Raw genomic sequence first — 18,523 nt, forward strand, 5'->3', positions numbered from 1 at the left:
AAATCCCTGTTTTTTTCTTTAAATATCGCTTATTTTCATAGAAATCCCTGTTTTTAACCCTTAAATATCGCTTATTTTCATAGAAATCCCTGTTTTTAACCCTTAAATATCGCTTATTTTCACAGAAATCCCTGTTTTTCCCCTTAAATATCGCTTATTTTCAAAGAAATCCCTGTTTTTCCCCCAAAATATTGCCAATTTTAATAGAAATCCCTGTTTTTAACATAAAATATCGCTTATTTTCACAGAAATCCCTGTTTTTCCCCTAAAATATCGCATATATTCATAGAAATCCCTGTTTTTCCCCTTAAATATCGCTTATTTTCACAGAAATCCCTGTTTTTCCCCTAACATATCGCTTATTTTCACAGAAATCCCTGTTTTTCCCCTAAAATATCTCTTATTTTCACAGAAATCCCTGTATTTAACCCTAAAATATCGCTTATTTTCATAGAAATCCCTGTTTTTCCAATTTAAATATCGCTTATTTTCACAGAAATCCCTGTTTATCCCCTTAAATATCGCTTATTTTCATAGAAATGCCTGTTTTTCCACTTTAAATATCTATTTTCATAGAAATCCCTGTTTTTAAACCTTAAATATTGCTTATTTTCACAGAAATCCCTGTTTTTCGCCTTAAATATCACTTATTTTCACAGAAATCCCTGTTTTTCCCCTAAAATATCGCTTATTTTCATAGAAATACCTGTTTTTCCCCTAAAATATCGCTTATTTTCATAGAAATCCCTGTTTTTCCCCTTAAATGTCGCTTATTTTCATAGAAATCCCTGTTTTTCCCCTAAAATATCACTTATTTTCACAGAAATCCCTGTTTTTCCCCTTAAATATCGCTTATTTTCACAGAAATCCCTGTTTTTCCCCTAACATATCGCTTATTTTCACAGAAATCCCTGTTTTTCCCCTAAAATATCTCTTATTTTCACAGAAATCCCTGTATTTAACCCTAAAATATCGCTTATTTTCATAGAAATCCCTGTTTTTCCACTTTAAATATCGCTTATTTTCACAGAAATCCCTGTTTATCCCCTTAAATATCGCTTATTTTCATAGAAATCCCTGTTTTTCCACTTTAAATATCGCTTATTTTCACAGAAATCCCTGTTTATCCCCTTAAATATCGCTTATTTTCATAGAAATCCCTGTTTTTCCCCTAAAATATCGCTTATTTTCACAGAAATCCCTGTTTTTCCCCTAAAATATCGCTTATTTTCATAGAAATCCCTGTTTTTCCCATTAAATATCGCTTATTTTCATAGAAATCCCTGTTTTTCCCCTTAAATATCGCTTATTTTCATAGAAATCCCTGTTTTTCCCCTTAAATATCGCATATATTCATAGAAATCCCTGTTTTTCCCCTAAAATATCGCTTATTTTCACAGAAATTCCTGTTTTTCCCCTTAAATATCGCTTATTTTCACAGAAATCCCTGTTTTTCCCCTAAAATATCGCTTATTTTCACTGAAATCCCTGTTTTTCCCCCAAAATATCGCTTATTTTCATAGAAATCCCTCTTTTTCTCAAAAAATATCGCTTATTTTCACAGAAATCCCTGTTTTTCCCCTAAAATATTGCTTATTTTCATAGAAATCCTTGTTTTTTTCTTTAAATATCGCTTATTTTCATAGAAATCCCTGTTTTTAACCCTTAAATATCGCTTATTTTCATAGAAATCCCTGTTTTTAACCCTTAAATATCGCTTATTTTCATAGAAATCCCTTTTTCCCCTTCAATATCGCTTATTTTCATAGAAATCCCTGTTTTTCCCCTAAAATATCGCTTATTTTCACAGAAATCCCTGTTTTTCCCCTGAAATATCGCTTATTTTCACAGAAATCCCTGTTTTTCCCCTAAAATATCGCTTATTTTCACAGAAATCCCTGTTTTTCCCCCAAAATATCGCTTATTTTCACAGAAATCCCTGTTTTTCCCCCAAAATAACGCTTATTTTCATAGAAATCCCTGTTTTTCTCTAAAAAATATCGCTTATTTTCACAGAAATCCCTGTTTTTTTCTCCTAAAATATTGCTTATTTTCATAGAAATCCCTGTTTTTAACCCTTAAATATCGCTTATTTTCATACAAATCCCTGTTTTTCCCCTTAAATATCGCTTATTTTCACAGAAATCCCTGTTTTTCCCCCAAAATATCGCTTATTTTCACAGAAATCCCTGTTTATCCCCTAAAATATCGCTTATTTTCACAGAAATCCCTGTTTTTTTCTTTAAATATCGCATATTTTCATAGAAATCCCTGTTTTTCCCCTAAAATATCGCTTATTTTCATAGAAATCCCTGTTTTTCCAGTTTAAATATCGCTTATATTCATAGAAATCCCTGTTTTTCCCCTAAAATATTGCTTATTTTCACAGAAATCCCTGTTTTTCCCCTTAAATATCGCTTATTTTCACAGAAATCCCTGTTTTTCCACTTTAAATATCGCTTATTTTCACAGAAATCCCTGTTTTTCCCCTGAAATATCGCTTATTTTCATAGAAATCCCTGTTTTTCCCCTAAAATATCGCTTATTTTCATAGAAATCCCTGTTTTTCCCCTAAAATATCGCTTATTTTCACAGAAATCCCTGTTTATCCCCTTAAATATCGCATATATTCATAGAAATCCCTGTTTTTCCCCTAAAATATCGCTTATTTTCACAGAAATTCCTGTTTTTCCCCTTAAATATCGCTTATTTTCACAGAAATCCCTGTTTTTCCCCTAAAATATCGCTTATTTTCACAGAAATCCCTGTTTTTCCCCCAAAATATCGCTTATTTTCATAGAAATCCCTGTTTTTCTCAAAAAATATCGCTTGTTTTCACAGAAATCCCTGTTTTTCCCCTAAAATATTGCTTATTTTCACAGAAATCCCTGTTTTTTTCTTTAAATATCGCTTATTTTCATAGAAATCCCTGTTTTTAACCCTTAAATATCGCTTATTTTCATAGAAATCCCTGTTTTTCCCCTTAAATATCGCTTATTTTCAAAGAAATCCCTGTTTTTCCCCCAAAATATTGCCAATTTTAATAGAAATCCCTGTTTTTAACATAAAATATCGCTTATTTTCACAGAAATCACTGTTTTTCCCCTAAAATATCGCATATATTCATAGAAATCCCTGTTTTTCCCCTGAAATATCGCTTATTTTCACAGAAATCCCTGTTTTTCCCCTAACATATCGCTTATTTTCACAGAAATCCCTGTTTTTCCCCTAAAATATCTCTTATTTTCACAGAAATCCCTGTATTTAACCCTAAAATATCGCTTATTTTCATAGAAATCCCTGTTTTTCCACTTTAAATATCGCTTATTTTCACAGAAATCCCTGTTTATCCCCTTAAATATCGCTTATTTTCATAGAAATGCCTGTTTGTCCACTTTAAATATCTATTTTCATAGAAATCCCTGTTTTTAAACCTTAAATATTGCTTATTTTCACAGAAATCCCTGTTTTTCGCCTTAAATATCGCTTATTTTCACAGAAATCCCTGTTTTTCCCCTAAAATATCGCTTATTTTCATAGAAATACCTGTTTTTCCCCTAAAATATCGCTTATTTTCATAGAAATCCCTGTTTTTCCCCTTAAATGTCGCTTATTTTCATAGAAATCCCTGTTTTTCCCCTAAAATATCACTTATTTTCACAGAAATCCCTGTTTTTCCCCTTAAATATCGCTTATTTTCACAGAAATCCCTGTTTTTCCCCTAACATATCGCTTATTTTCACAGAAATCCCTGTTTTTCCCCTAAAATATCTCTTATTTTCACAGAAATCCCTGTATTTAACCCTAAAATATCGCTTATTTTCATAGAAATCCCTGTTTTTCCACTTTAAATATCGCTTATTTTCACAGAAATCCCTGTTTATCCCCTTAAATATCGCTTATTTTCATAGAAATGCCTGTTTTTCCACTTTAAATATCTATTTTCATAGAAATCCCTGTTTTTCCCCTAAAATATTGCTTATTTTCACAGAAATCCCTGTTTTTCGCCTTAAATATCGCTTATTTTCACAGAAATCCCTGTTTTTCCCCTAAAATATCGCTTATTTTCATAGAAATACCTGTTTTTCCCCTAAAATATCGCTTATTTTCATAGAAATCCCTGTTTTTCCCCTTAAATGTCGCTTATTTTCATAGAAATCCCTGTTTTTCCCATAAAATATCACTTATTTTCACAGAAATCCCTGTTTTTCCCCTTAAATATCGCTTATTTTCACAGAAATCCCTGTTTTTCCCCTAAAATATCGCATATTTTCACAGAAATCCCTGTTGTTCCCTTTAAAATATCGCTTATTTACACAGAAATCCCTGTTTTTCCCCTAAAATATTGCTTATTTTCATAGAAATCCCTGTTTATCCCCTAAAATATCGCTTATTTTCACAGAAATCCCTGTTTATCCCCTAAAATATCGCTTATTTTCATAGAAATCCCTGTTTTTCCCCTAAAATATTGCTTATTTTCACAGAAATCCCTGTTTTTAACCCTTAAATATCGCTTATTTTCATAGAAATCCCTGTTTTTCCCCTAAAATATCGCTTATTTTCATAGAAATCCCTGTTTTTAACCCTTAAATATCGCTTATTTTCACAGAAATCCCTGTTTTTCCCCTTAAATATCGCTTATTTTCACAGAAATCCCTGTTTTTAACCTTAAATATCGCTTATTTTCATAGAAATCCCTGGTTTTAACCCCAAAATATCGCTTATTTTCATAGAAATCCCTGTTTTTCCACTTTAAATATCGCTTATTTTCATAGAAATCCCTGTTTTTCCCCTGAAATATCGCTTATTTTCACAGAAATCCCTGTTTTTCCCCTAAAATATCGCTTATTTTCATAGAAATCCCTGTTTTTCCCCTAAAATATCGCTTATTTTCATAGAAATCCCTGTTTTTCCCCTTAAATATCGCTTATTTTCATAGAAATCCCTGTCTTTCCCCTAAAATATCGCTTATTTTCCTAGAAATCCCTGTTTTTAACCCTTAAATATCGCTTATTTTCACAGAAATCCCTGTTTTTCCCCCAAAATATTGCTTATTTTCATAGAAATCCCTGTTTTTCCCCTAAAATATCGCTTATTTTCACACAAATCCCTGTTTTTCCCCATTAAATATCGCTTATTTTCACAGAAATCCCTGTTTTTCCCCTAAAATATCACTTATTTTAACAGAAATCCCTGTTTCTCCCCTAAAATATCGCTTATTTTCACAGAAATCCCTGTTTTTCCCTTTAAATATCGCTTATTTTCACAGAAATCCCTGTTTTTCCCCTTAAATATCGCTTATTTTCATAGAAATCCCTGATTTTAACCCTTTAATATCGCTTATTTTCATAGAAATCCCTGTTTTTAAACCATAAATATCGCTTATTTTCATAGAAATCCCTGTTTTTCCCCTAAAATGTCTCTTATTTTCACAGAAATCCCTGTTTTTCCCCTAACATATCGCTTATTTTCACAGAAATCCCTGTTTTTCCCCTAAAATATCGCTTATTTTCACAGAAATCCCTGTTTTTCCCCTAAAATATTGCTTATTTTCATAGAAATCCCTGTTTTTTCCCCTTAACTATCGCTTATTTTCATAGAAATCCCTGTTTTTCCCCTAAAATATCCCTTATTTTCACAGAAAACCCTGTTTTTCCTCTAAAATATCGCTTATTTTCACAGAAATCCCTGTTTTTCCCCTAAAATATCACTTATTTTAACAGAAATCCCTGTTTTTCCCCTAAAATATCGCTTATTTTCATTTATTCTTTGAAAATAAGCGATATTTAAAACAGAAATCCCTGTTTTTCCCCCAAAATATCGCTTATTTTCACAGAAATCCCTGTTTTTCCCCCAAAATAACGCTTATTTTCATAGAAATCCCTGTTTTTCTCTAAAAAATATCGCTTATTTTCACAGAAATCCCTGTTTTTCCCCTAAAATATTGCTTATTTTCACAGAAATCCCTGTTTTTTTCTCCTAAAATATCGCTTATTTTCATAGAAATCCCTGTTTTTAACCCTTAAATATCGCTTATTTTCATAGAAATCCCTGTTTTTCCCCTAAAATATCGCTTATTTTCACAGAAATCCCTGTTTTTCCCCCAAAATATTGCCAATTTTCATAGAAATCCCTGTTTTTAACCCTTAAATATCGCTTATTTTCACAGAAATCCCTGTTTTTCCCCTAAAATATCGCATATTTTCATAGAAATCCCTGTTTTTCCCCTAAAATATCGCTTATTTTCACAGAAATCCCTGTTTTTCGCCTTAAATATCGCTTATTTTCACAGAAATCCCTGTTTTTCCCCTAAAATATCGCTTATTTTCATAGAAATCCCTGTTTTTCCCCTTAAATATCGCTTATTTTCATAGAAATCCCTTTTTCCCCTTAAATATCGCTTATTTTCATAGAAATCCCTGTTTTTCCCCTGAAATATCGCTTATTTTCACAGAAATCCCTGTTTTTCCCCTGAAATATCGCTTATTTTCACAGAAATCCCTGTTTTTCCCCTAAAATATCGCTTATTTTCACAGAAATCCCTGTTATTCCCCTAAAATATCGCTTATTTTCATACAAATCCCTGTTTTTCCCCTAAAATATCGCTTATTTTCACAGAAATCCCTGTTATTCCCCTAAAATATCGCTTATTTTCATACAAATCCCTGTTTTTCCCCTAAAATATCGCTTATTTTCACAGAAATTCCTGTTTTTCCCCTTAAATATCGCTTATTTTCACAGAAATCCCTGTTTTTCCCCTGAAATATCGCTTATTTTCACTGAAATCCCTGTTTTTCCCCCAAAATATCGCTTATTTTCATAGAAATCCCTGTTTTTCTCAAAAAATATCGCTTATTTTCACAGAAATCCCTGTTTTTCCCCTAAAATATTGCTTATTTTCATAGAAATCCCTGTTTTTAACCATTAAATATCGCTTATTTTCATAGAAATCCCTGTTTTTAACCCTTAAATATCGCTTATTTTCATAGAAATCCCTGTTTTTAACCCTTAAATATCGCTTATTTTCATAGAAATCCCTGTTTTTCCCCTAAAATATCGCTTATTTTCACAGAAATCCCTGTTTATCCCATTAAATATCGCATATATTCATAGAAATCCCTGTTTTTCCCCTAAAATATTGCTTATTTTCACAGAAATCCCTGTTTTTCCCCTAAAATATCGCTTATTTTCACTGAAATCCCTGTTTTTCCCCCAAAATATCGCTTATTTTCATAGAAATCCCTCTTTTTCTCAAAAAATATCGCTTATTTTCACAGAAATCCCTGTTTTTCCCCTAAAATATTGCTTATTTTCATAGAAATCCCTGTTTTTTTCTTTAAATATCGCTTATTTTCATAGAAATCCCTGTTTTTAACCCTTAAATATCGCTTATTTTCATAGAAATCCCTGTTTTTAACCCTTAAATATCGCTTATTTTCATAGAAATCCCTTTTTCCCCTTAAATATCGCTTATTTTCATAGAAATCCCTGTTTTTCCCCTGAAATATCGCTTATTTTCACAGAAATCCCTGTTTTTCACCTGAAATATCGCTTATTTTCACAGAAATCCCTGTTTTTCCCCTTAAATATCGCTTATTTTCACAGAAATCCCTGTTATTCCCCTAAAATATCGCTTATTTTCATACAAATCCCTGTTTTTCCCCTAAAATATCGCTTATTTTCACAGAAATCCCTGTTTTTAACCCTTAAATATCGCTTATTTTCATAGAAATCCCTGTTTTTCCACTTTAAATATCGCTTATTTTCATAGAAATCCCTGTTTTTCGACTTTAAATATCGCTTATTTTCACAGAAATCCCTGTTTATCCCCTTAAATATCGCTTATTTTCATAGAAATCCCTGGTTTTAACCCCAAAATATCGCTTATTTTCATAGAAATTCCTGTTTTTCCACTTTAAATATCGCTTATTTTCATAGAAATCCCTGTTTTTAACCCTTAAATATCGCTTATTTTCACAGAAATCCCTGTTTTTCCCCTTAAATATCGCTTATTTTCACAGAAATCCCTGTTTTTCCCCTTAAGTATCACTTATTTTCACAGAAATCCCTGTTTTTCCCCTTAAATATCGCTTATTTTCACAGAAATCCCTGTTTTTCCCCTAAAATATCGCTTATTTTCATAGAAATCCCTGTTTTTCCCCTAAAATATCGCTTATTTTCATAGAAATCCCTGTTTTTCCCCTTAAATATCGCTTATTTTCACAGAAATCCCTGTTTTTCCCCTAAAATATCGCTTATTTTCATAGAAATCCCTGTTTTTAACCCTTAAATATCGCTTATTTTCACAGAAATCCCTGTTTTTCCCCTAAAATATTGCTTATTTTCCTAGAAATCCCTGTTTTTAACCTAAAATATCGCTTATTTTCACAGAAATCCCTGTTTTTCCCCCAAAATATAGCTTATTTTCATAGAAATCCCTGTTTTTCCCCCAAAATATCGATTATTTTCACACAAATCCCTGTTTTTCCCCTTAAATATCGCTTATTTTCACAGAAATCCCTGTTTTTCCCCTTAAATATCGCTTATTTTCACAGAAATCCCTGTTTTTCCCCTTAAGTATCACTTATTTTCATAGAAATCCCTTTTTTTCACCCTTAAATATCGCTTATTTTCATAGAAATCCCTGTTTTTCACCTTAAATATCGCTTATTTTCCTAGAAATCCCTGTTTTTAACCCTTAAATATCACTTATTTTCACAGAAATCCCTGTTTTTCCCCTAAAATATCGCATATTTTACTAGAAATCCCTGTTTTTCCCCTTAAATATCGCTTATTTTCATAGAAATCCCTGTTTTTAACCCTTAAATATCGCTTCTTTTCATAGAAATCCCTGGTTTTCCCCTTAAATATCGCTTATTTTCATAGAAATCCCTGTTTTTCCCCTTAAATATCGCTTATTTTCACAGAAATCCCTGTTTTTAACCCAAAATATCGCTTATTTTCATAGATATCCCTGTTTTTCCCATAAATTATCGCTTATTTTCACAGAAATCCCTGTTTTTCCCCTAAAATATCGCTTATTTTCACAGAAATCCGTGTTTTTCCCCTTAAGTATCACTTATTTTCCTAGAAATCCCTGTTTTTAAACCTTAAATATCGCTTATTTTCATAGAAATCCCTGTTTTTCCCCTTAAATATCGCTTATTTTCACAGAAATCCCTGTTTTTCCCCTAAAATATCGCTTATTTTCATAGAAATCCCTGTTTCTCCCCTAAAATATCACTTATTTTCCCAGAAATCCCTGTTTTTCCCCTAAAATATCGCTTATTTTCATAGAAATCCCTGTTTTTCCCCTAAAATATCGCTTATTTTCACAGAAATCCCTGTTTTTCCCCTTAAATATCTCTTATTTTCACAGAAATCCCTGTTTTTCCCCTAAAATATCGCTTATTTTCATAGAAATCCCAGTTTTTCCCCTAAAATATCGCTTATTTTTCTAGAAATCCCTGTTTTTCCCCTAAAATATCGCTTATTTTCACAGAAATCCCTGTTTTTCCCCTTAAATATCTCTTATTTTCACAGAAATCCCTGTTTTTCCCCTAAAATATCGCTTATTTTCATAGAAATCCCAGTTTTTCCCCTAAAATATCGCTTATTTTTCTAGAAATCCCTGTTTTTCCCCTAAAATATCGCTTATTTTCACAGAAATCCCTGTTTTTCCCCTTAAATATCTCTTATTTTCACAGAAATCCCTGTTTTTCCCCTAAAATATCGCTTATTTTCATAGAAATCCCAGTTTTTCCCCTAAAATATCGCTTATTTTTCTAGAAATCCCTGTTTTTCCCCTAAAATATTGCTTATTTTCATAGAAGTCCCTGTTTTTTTCTTTAAATATCGCTTATTTTCATAGAAATCCCTGTTTTTAACCCTTAAATATCGCTTATTTTCATAGAAATCCGTGGTTTTCCACTTTAAATATCGCTTATTTTCATAGAAATCCCTGTTTATCCCCTAAAATATCGCTTATTTTCACAGAAATCCCTGTTTTTCCCCTAAAATATCGCTTATTTTCTCAGAAATCCCTGTTTCTCCCCTAAAATATCGCTTATTTTCCCAGAAATCCCTGTTTTCCCCCAAAAATATTGCTTATTTTCATAGAAATCCCTGTTTTTCCCCTAAAATATCGCTTATTTTCACAGAAATCCCTGTTTTTCCCATAAAATATCGCTTATTTTCACAGAAATCCCTATTTTTCCCCTAAAATATCGCTTATTTTCATAGAAATCCCTGTTTTTCCCCTAAAATATCGCTTATTTTCATAGAAATCCCGGTTTTTCCCCTAAAATATCGCTTATTTTCATAGAAATCCCTGTTTTTCCCCCAAAATATTGCTTATTTTCATAGAAGTCCCTGTTTTTTTCTTTAAATATCGCTTATTTTCATAGAAATCCGTGTTATTCCACTTTAAATATCGCTTATTTTCATAGAAATCCCTGTTTTTCCCCTAAAATATCGCTTATTTTCATAGAAATCCCTGTTTTTCCCATTAAATATCGCTTATTTTCACAGAAATCCCTGTTTTTCCCCTTAAATATCGCTTATTTTCACAGAAATCCCTGTTTTTCCCAAAAAATACCGCTTATTTTCATAGAAATCCCTGTTTTTCCCCTAAAATATCGCTTATTTTCACAGAAATCCCTGTTTTTCCCCCAAAATTTCGCTTATTTTCTCAGAAATCCCTGTTTTTCCCATAAAATATCGCTTATTTTCACAGAAATCCCTGTTTTTCCCCTAAAATATCGCTTATTTTCACAGAAATCCCTGTTTTTCCCCTAAAATATCGCTTATTTTCATAGAAATCCCTGCTTTTCCCCTAAAATATCGCTTATTTTCACAGAAATCCCTGTTTTTCCCCTTAAATATCGCTTATTTTCACAGAAATCCCTGTTTTTCCCATTAAATATCGCTTATTTTCACAGAAATCCCTGTTTTTCCCCTTAAATATCGCTTATTTTCATAGAAATCCCTGTTTTTAACCTTAAATATCGCTTATTTTCACAGAAATCCCTGTTTTTCCACTAAAATATCGCTTATTTTCACAGAAATCCCTGTTTTTAACCTTAAATATCGCTTATTTTCACAGAAATCCCTGTTCATCCCCTAAAATATCACTTATTTTCATAGAAATCCCTGTTTTTCCCCTAAAATATCACTCATTTTCATAGAAATCCCTGTTTTTAACCTGAAATATCCCTTATTTTCATAGAAATCCCTGTTTTTAACCTAAAATATCGCTTATTTTCATAGAAATCCCTGTTTTTCCCCGAAATATCGCTTATTTTCATAGAAATCCCGGTTTTTAACCTTAAATATCGCTTATTTTCATAGAAATCCCTGTTTTTAACCTTAAATATCGCTTATTTTCATAGAAATTTGTTGCCTTTACTTCGGCAAGCTCTGATCAATGTCCCGTCATGAAGTGCTCTCACAGCCCCATCCAAATCACTCGCTTTTATCACACCAACGTGGTGAGCGGCAAATGGCCCTTATTGCCAGCAGCTCCCTCTTCTTAGAGTTGTCCCTTATATCACAGTGCTCCCAACCAGCCTTGCTGCGGTTCTCTGTGCCCCATAGCCGTGTGCCGTGCCTCGTCCTGCCGTGCCTCATCATGGCTTCTCATGAGTCCAGGAGCCCCCGCAGAGGCTGATGGCTGTCACAGTACTGCTGACCACGCGAGGGGCCCACGCCGATTCCGCCTGGTTACGCCTGGTGACCTCGACAGCCCCCGCTTTACGTATTTCCTTGACTACGTCTCTGACTTGCGTGTTTTGTTACCTACATCACCCTGCTGAAGAGCAGGCAGCTGTTGTCCTAACAGACAGCCACATCCACGGGGATTGGAAGCTTCCTCTGCCTTGCAGCTCTTGGCTGCTGCTCTGAGAGTGGAGCTTCTTGCCCGGAGAGAACCAGCAGCAGGAAGGATCCCACGCGTGGCCCCTGAGCCCTTTCAGAGCAACCAGCTGGATTCTCGTGGCTGTGACCTGGGTTTGCAGTTCACCCAGCAGGCTTTGCCCAAAGCAGGATGACCCCAAAACCCCCCCCAAACCTCCCAAATCCCCCCCCAAATGCCCCCCAAACCCCCTCATCTGCCACCCAAAGGCCCCCCAAACCCCCCCTCAATCCCCTCCAAAGACCCCAAATCCCCCCCAAGCCCCCCAAAGGCCCCAAAAGGCCCCCCCAACCCCCCCCATAGACCCCAAATTTGAACCCCCCAAAGACCCCAAATCCCCCCCCAAGCCTCCCCCGCAATCCCTCCCAAACCCCCCTCAGCCCCCCCCCCAACCCCCCAAACCCCCTCATCTGACCCCCAAGTCCCCCCCCATCCCCCCAAACCCCCTCATCTCCACAGCGTCCAGCAGTGGAAGCGACCAACAGCTGGAGACAGCAGCAGCCTGAGCAGAAAGCAGCGCTCTTGGGGGAAATCCTCACTGAACAAAGGCCCAGAAGAAGAGAGCAGCTTGTCCCTGCGTTCACACAGTCAGGCTGTCCTTTCTCACCTGACTGTCAGCTCTCAGGCCGTGCCTACAGCTGTGTGATGTGCTCTGCAGGAAGTGCTGCTGTTCTGCATTTCACCTTGTCTTCTGTCTTCTTCTGAAGTTCAGAGGCACCCTTAATTTCTACAGCCCTGAGCTTTGTGCCACAAGAGCCCTCCGTATTCTTTTCTGTGATGTGAGACTGTGTTGTGTCTACTCTGCATCGGGCTCTTTTTCCCTTTTCATTTTCAGGTAGGGAAATTCATTTCTGGTCCAGGAGAAGAAGAAATGCAGCAATCTTCCCTGCACTGCTCAGTTTGCCTGAGTTGCCAAGTGCTCCTCGTTTTTCTTGCACCCTTCCATTCCAAGTCCATATTTCCCCCAAAGCAAAAGAATCCAGAGGTAACCACCTACAGTTCAGTAAGCGATTTCAGTATTTATTTCTGACTGTGGCAATTCCTTCAGTTCAGAAGTCACTCTTAATTTACGGCGCCTGCTTTACTTCTGACCAAGGTTGCAGTGGCAGCTGGCTTCCCAAGGCTGCAGTACGTGGTGGTGGCACAGCCTCGGGCTTCTGCATTTGTGCCGATGCCACATTTCCTTTCTCTGTCTCGCAGGTCAGCTGGCGCTGGAAGTGGACGGCATCCAGTGTGAATGGAGGTCAGTGCAGGAGCAGCTGCTGCTGGGAGGAAGGAAGTGCAGGCTGATGGACGCTGCTGCATCTCCCAGCACGGCACCAGAGGAGGCAGCAGTGATGCTGGGGGGCAGCTGCAGAAGAACACGAGGAGCTCCTCAGCAGGAAGGCACAGACCCTGCAGAAAGCTGCAGCAGACTCGGAGCACGCGTGGATGCCCAGGAGGAAATGCAGGCCCAGCGTTTGGGCAGCGCCTGGCCACGGAGTGCTGCGGCCCAAGAACAAAGCTGTTCTGCCTTTGCCCAGATGGCTTTTCAAGATGCACTTTGTCTGTCCTCACAAAAACCAGGGGGCTGACTCATCCGAATGCTGGCTGATTGCTTGGAAGCCCAAAATCCTTCTGCCCTCCAATCTGGAGGCAGCATCTCCTGGGTCTGATCATGCAGTGCCTGAGCGAGAGGATGACCCAGGCTGGTTACACAAGAGTCATCTTAATTTCTCTGTTCTGTTACCTCAGATAACCCCATTGGGTGGCTGTCCTGCTGTTTTCTTAAAATCTGGTACCAGCCCTGGTGGCTTTGGGCCAGAGCCCCAAAAGCTGCATCCAGCCCAGAGGCTCACAGCCACAGCCCCAGTTAGAGAGGCTGGCGCCAGCCCAAGGGCCAAAAAGAACAGCCCGAAATGTGAGATCCAGCCCAGGGGCTTCAAGCCACAGCCCAGCTGCAGAGGCCGGCACCGGCCCAGGGGCCTAAAGCTCCAGACAGCGCCGGGGAGGCCAGCACTGCCCTGGGACCGAGATGCTGGCACTGGGTTTTGTTTTCTACTGGTTCCTATGGGACCATTGACCACTCTGAGGCCTTCCCGGTTTTTATTGGGCTGCACTAAAGTCATTTGACCTCTTTTAAGTTACTTTTAGGAAGTATTTCTTTTCAGAAAGGGCGGTCAGGCACTGCAATGGATGCCCAGGGAGGTGGTGGAGTCACCGAGCCTGGGGGTGTTCAAGGAAAGGCTGGATGCTGTGTTGAGAGACGTGGTTCAGTGGGAGCTGTTGGGAATGGGGGAACGGTTGGACTGGATGGGCTTGGAGGTCTTTTCCAACCTTGGTGATTCTACGATTCTATGATTCTATGACTTCACTTAAATTCACCCCATGGGTGACCCCGGTGTTGGTCTCCTCAAATGTGGATCTGGGAGGTGGCCACTCCTTTGCTTATGATGAAAGCACGGCGGTGATGCAGGCACTCGCTGAGGTCACAGTGGTTGCCGGGCTGGGAGCGTTTGTGCCCCAGCTGGGAGCAGAGCTGGTGCTCTGGTGAGCGTGGTGCACACCGAGATTGAGCTCTGTGCTTTTATTGAGAGATCTTCCTTTAGAGCCCACTGGGAGCAGCGCTGCGGCGTTGTGCGTCAGCTGGGCACCGCTCCGGCTGGGCAGTGACCAGGTGAGCTGGGTTGGTGCTGGCTGGTCGTCGGGAGGGGTCTCAGCTGAAAAGCTGGGCTGGGGAGGAGTTGCCAGGTCAAACGGTGCCCTTCTGAATAACGGCTGTTTCCAGGGAAAATGGGTTCTTGTTCAGATTCCGTCCCACGTTTCAATGAGGATGATGAAAAGGCATTCCTCCCCTGGAAAACTGCTGCCGGGCAATTGGTGGGGGAAAAGGGGACCTGGGGGGGGACCTGGGGGGGGACCTGGGGGCACTTGGTGACAGAAGCCATGGCAGTCAGGCTCCAGCTGCAGCTAGGGATGGGCAGGCGGTTGTTGCAGCCAGCTGATTTCCAAGCACTGCCTTCCTCAGGAGATGCCATTGCATGGCAGAAGAAAGCTGGGAAAATGCTTCTTCCTCGTGATTTTTCACTTGTTGGTGCTTTCTGTAGGGTTCCTGTCCAAAAGGAGAACTCGGGGATCGAGGCAGCTGAAGAACGAGTGAAGCCAGCTCCTTCCAGGAGCGAGGGAGGTGTGGAGAGAACCCTCACACCTTGGGCTTCCTCTGACACTTCAGCCATCATGTCTCAGCAAGGAGATGACCGTGGTTCCAATTCCTCCTCTGTGAGAGGAAAGGTATGCCTGGCTTTCTTTTGCGTGCTGTTTCTTCCTTTTTCTCATGTTTAAGGGAAGGGGTGCAGCAGGAGGAGCCCTACCGGTCCTTTGTGACCTCAAAAACCAGCTGGGTTTTGCGCTCACTGCTGTCAGCCCGGGCCGATGACGTGGACGTGGCTCAGGCTGTGTTTTCCCCTAGTGCTAACTGATCTCTCAGCACTGATACCCCACCTCTGGCACGATCAGGAGCCTCTCTGCAAACCTTGGCTGCCCGTCCCCACCGACGTTTCTTCCTTTCTCTCCTCAGAAGCAGCGCGGCGCGGTTCCCCCCGTTTGGGAGCAGCAGCCAGCAGGCTGCCAGAGATCCAGCAGCGCCTGGCAGCGCACAGAGGGACGCGATGGGGACGGGCCGTCCTCACTGCCACGCAAAAGTGAGTTTCTGCAGTCCTCTGTCATGAAGGATGGAGGAATGAATGTTGAGTGTTACTTCTGAGTGCAGTGCTGCAGGGGATGTCCAGTAAGGCACTGTAGAAGCGTTGGAGAGCCCGGCAGCGGCAGCTGATGGCAGCAGCGCGACAGAAGTCTGCACATAAATGCAGAGTTATGCAAATTATGCAAATTAGAGTCGGCTGAATTCCTTTCAGAGCCAAAAAATGTGTCTCAACTTCTGTACCTCATAGCGTTCTGTTTGGTGATGCACCTCTGCTCTGCTGAACGTAGAGCCGTCGGGCAGACCGGGGTTCTGCTGCCATCTGAGGAAGAATGAGACTTTGGGGTTTTGTTGTTTTGGGGTGGATTTGGGCTGACAGGACAACACTTCTACAGGCCGCTGGTTTCTGTTAAACCAGCAAATTGTATTTTGTTGTAGGGGCGGAGCCTGCGCGTCCATGGAACGGTGCTGGGCAAGGGGGGAAACGGAAAGCCTCCTCTGGTAAGAAGCTCCTGTGAGCTGTGCTGTGGGTGCTGCCTGTGAATAGGGCTGCATGCAGGGCTGTGTGTGATGGAGGAGGGAAGAAAGAACGCTGCACATCTGTGCTGCCTGCAGAAGTGGCACAGTGTTGGATCAGCAGAAAGGCGACTGGAAGCAACTGTGCTTCATACCAGAACTCTGTGTCTGACTGTGCTGAAGTCTTCCTCCAAAGAGCTGCTCTTCACGCCTTTCTTGTTTCCTTTCTGTCAGAATCTGATGCCGGTGGCCTTCCTGTGAAGCGCAGCCTTGCGGAAAGGCAGAGGGGAGCTACAGACCATGACGTGGCACCCAAGAGAGGTACAGCGACACAGCAGGCGCCTGGGTTTGGTGCACGGACTTTCCAACTCGGCTTCCTGTCTGTTCTTCCTGGGACTGTTCTCACTGCGTGTTGCCTGGGGTCTCAATCCCTGGGATTTACAGTTCCCTTTCCTGTGCTGATTTGAAACACAAACCCACGCTTCACCCGCGATCCTAAGATCCGTGACCACTCCAGATGAGATGTCCCAGCACTGTGGCCCATTTTGCAGACTGAAAGCAGTATCACACTCTCATATCTTCTTGCTTCTCTTTTCTTGCCAGAGAGAGGTGCTGAGCCCAGTGCCAAGATCTACGTGAAAGCAGTGCAGGAGGTCCTTTCTGAGAGAGCTCGTCTCCAGGCTGGAGGGCTTCCCACAGCAGCAGGTCCCAGCTCAGGGAGAAGACCTTCCCCTGCCGTGTGCCCCCGCTCTGTCTCCCAGTCCCTGGCTGGAGGCAAACGCAAGGGCTTGGAAGCAGAGCAGCAAACAGCAGCGCAGCTGCCTGCTAACAAAAGAGCGAGGGCTCAGAGCGGAGGCAGCGTGCCGGCTCCAGCAGCACAGCCTGGGCCTGCTGCAGCACGGAGCTCCAAGCTGAGAGGTAAGCAGGTGCTGTGGTACCACCCTGCAGGGCAGTGCTGCCCTTACCAAACACTGAAGTTGCGGAGGGTTTGCTTTGCTTTTTCCTTCTCTGCAGAGGGGAAAAGAGTCGAAGCCTACGAAGGCCCAAGGCAGTGAGGTGCCGTGTAACCCCGTCTCTTTCCGTTCCCTCCATGGTGGTCTTCTGCACCTTTCCACTGGAAGTGTCATTCACTGAGAGGCTTCCAATTTCCTTTGTCTTTTTTCTGACATCTGTTTTTATGGTACCCGTGTTTCTGCAGTTTTGCTGCAGACAAAATGAATTCAGTTTTATTCTTGCTTTACAGCAAGAAGACAACAAAGAGAGAAAAGAGTGGAACAGAAGAAGGCTGCTCTGAGAGCTGCTGCTGCACGAGCAGAGGTGAGTCCTTGGTGAGCGCAGACACGGCTCTCGCTGTGCTCAGCGCCTCCGTCTGTCAGACATGGCAGATATTGCAGAAGCCCAGGGCAAGCAGTGTAACAGAAAAGCACCCAGCTGTGCGTTCGAGGAAATCAGCCGTCAGTGAGAGCTGCCCAGGGGAGCTTGGATGCCTTCCTCCGGCTTGAGAAGGGCATGTTGGTAACGGCCGGAGGGTTTTGCTGCCATAAAGAGCCTTGCCATGTCGGGCACTGCGACCTTGGAAACCTCATTCCCCCAGCAGAGCATGAATCTTAGCATAGGCAGCTGCTGTGGGAAGTGACCTGAACGGCAGGAACGTGCTGTGCTGCATGGGGCCGTTCTGGAAGTGACCTGATCAGCCCTGCTTAGGGAGATCTCCCCAGATTGCTCCTGTCCTACCTCTAACTTGCCTCGTTTCCTTCCAGCGCTCCGCCATGAACAGCCTGGTGGAGATGATGCAGAAGCTGCAGCTGAACGACTGAGAGGACGAGCATCAGCAGGCAGCGCTGCAGCGCGGCGTTACAGGGCAGCGTTCCGAGTGCCGCCAACTCGGCACCACGAGTTTGGTTGTAGTCAATAAAAATTAGAGATCGACAAAGAGCACAGCCTGATTTGTCCCGCGGCATTCCATGAGCTGCTGCACCACTACGGGTCCAGAGTAGAACCTCTGCAGCTTCGGAGCACCAAGCCGCCATCCTGGCACGGTTTTTGGAGGCAGTGCTCCAAGCTCTGGGCTGTAATACCCCTGACAATGAAAACACAACTTGCATTTTAACGCCACGCTGCTGTGCTTTGTACCAAATCAGTGCTCCTTGGGTCTCTGAGGTAGGACAGGGTGAAGGGGAGCGGCGTGAAGCTGTGTGCAGGAAATCTGAGGGTGGGAGGGCACTGCCAAACCCAGCTGGAGCATCTCTGTGCAGTTTTGCCTTCCCAAGAGGAACCCAGAGCTTCGCGGTAGTTTTCTGCTCCTGCACTGCAGTGTGAGCGTAAGGTTCTGCTGCCTCCTTCTTCTGGAAGATCCTCTGCTGCCACGGACATCAATACAGGCTCCTGTCCTTTTCTGTTTGTTTGTTAATCAGGAC

The 18,523-nt window shown here is 40.9% G+C and overlaps 1 protein-coding gene and 1 long non-coding RNA gene across 55 annotated transcripts in view; one reads left to right on the forward strand and one right to left on the reverse strand.

Annotated features, from left to right (window-relative positions):
- The window catches only part of LOC128078819 (uncharacterized), a 40,697-nt gene that overhangs the window by 21,527 nt on the left and 647 nt on the right, over positions 1-18,523 (reverse strand). For 32 of the 50 annotated variants that reach the window (XR_008205844.1, XR_008205841.1, XR_008205831.1 and 29 more), the window contains 3 exons: positions 11,326-11,366; positions 3,547-3,639; positions 707-788 (listed from right to left, as the gene is read on the reverse strand). The exons of 3 other annotated variants lie outside the window; for them this stretch is intronic. This is a non-coding gene — a long non-coding RNA (uncharacterized LOC128078819). Of the gene's footprint in view, positions 1-706; positions 800-3,546; positions 3,640-10,606; positions 11,081-11,191; positions 11,245-11,325; positions 11,367-18,523 lie in introns of those variants that run through there. 15 more of the 50 variants (XR_008205856.1, XR_008205852.1, XR_008205854.1 and 12 more) reach the window with 8 other exon arrangements.
- LOC128078818 (zinc finger CCCH domain-containing protein 11A-like) lies at positions 14,817-18,033 on the forward strand. Of its 5 annotated transcripts, XR_008205815.1 has the most exons (8): positions 14,817-15,181; positions 15,468-15,591; positions 16,029-16,091; positions 16,341-16,427; positions 16,710-17,024; positions 17,121-17,162; positions 17,350-17,423; positions 17,867-17,877. XR_008205815.1 is itself a non-coding variant. In XM_052679397.1 (7 exons), exons 1-7 carry the CDS (start codon positions 14,837-14,839, stop codon positions 17,921-17,923), a joined length of 1,065 nt encoding a protein of 354 aa, XP_052535357.1. In that variant the 5' UTR covers positions 14,817-14,836; the 3' UTR covers positions 17,924-18,033. The 5 variants fall into 5 exon arrangements, 3 of the variants coding, with proteins under 3 accessions (XP_052535357.1, XP_052535358.1, XP_052535356.1); XR_008205814.1 differs by having other exon boundaries at positions 16,710-17,162; XM_052679397.1 differs by lacking the exon at positions 17,121-17,162 and having other exon boundaries at positions 17,867-18,033.

The sequence above is a fragment of the Tympanuchus pallidicinctus genome, unplaced genomic scaffold (assembly GCF_026119805.1).
Source record: "Tympanuchus pallidicinctus isolate F22 unplaced genomic scaffold, pur_lepc_1.0 scaffold177, whole genome shotgun sequence".
Taxonomy (NCBI): domain Eukaryota; kingdom Metazoa; phylum Chordata; class Aves; order Galliformes; family Phasianidae; genus Tympanuchus; species Tympanuchus pallidicinctus.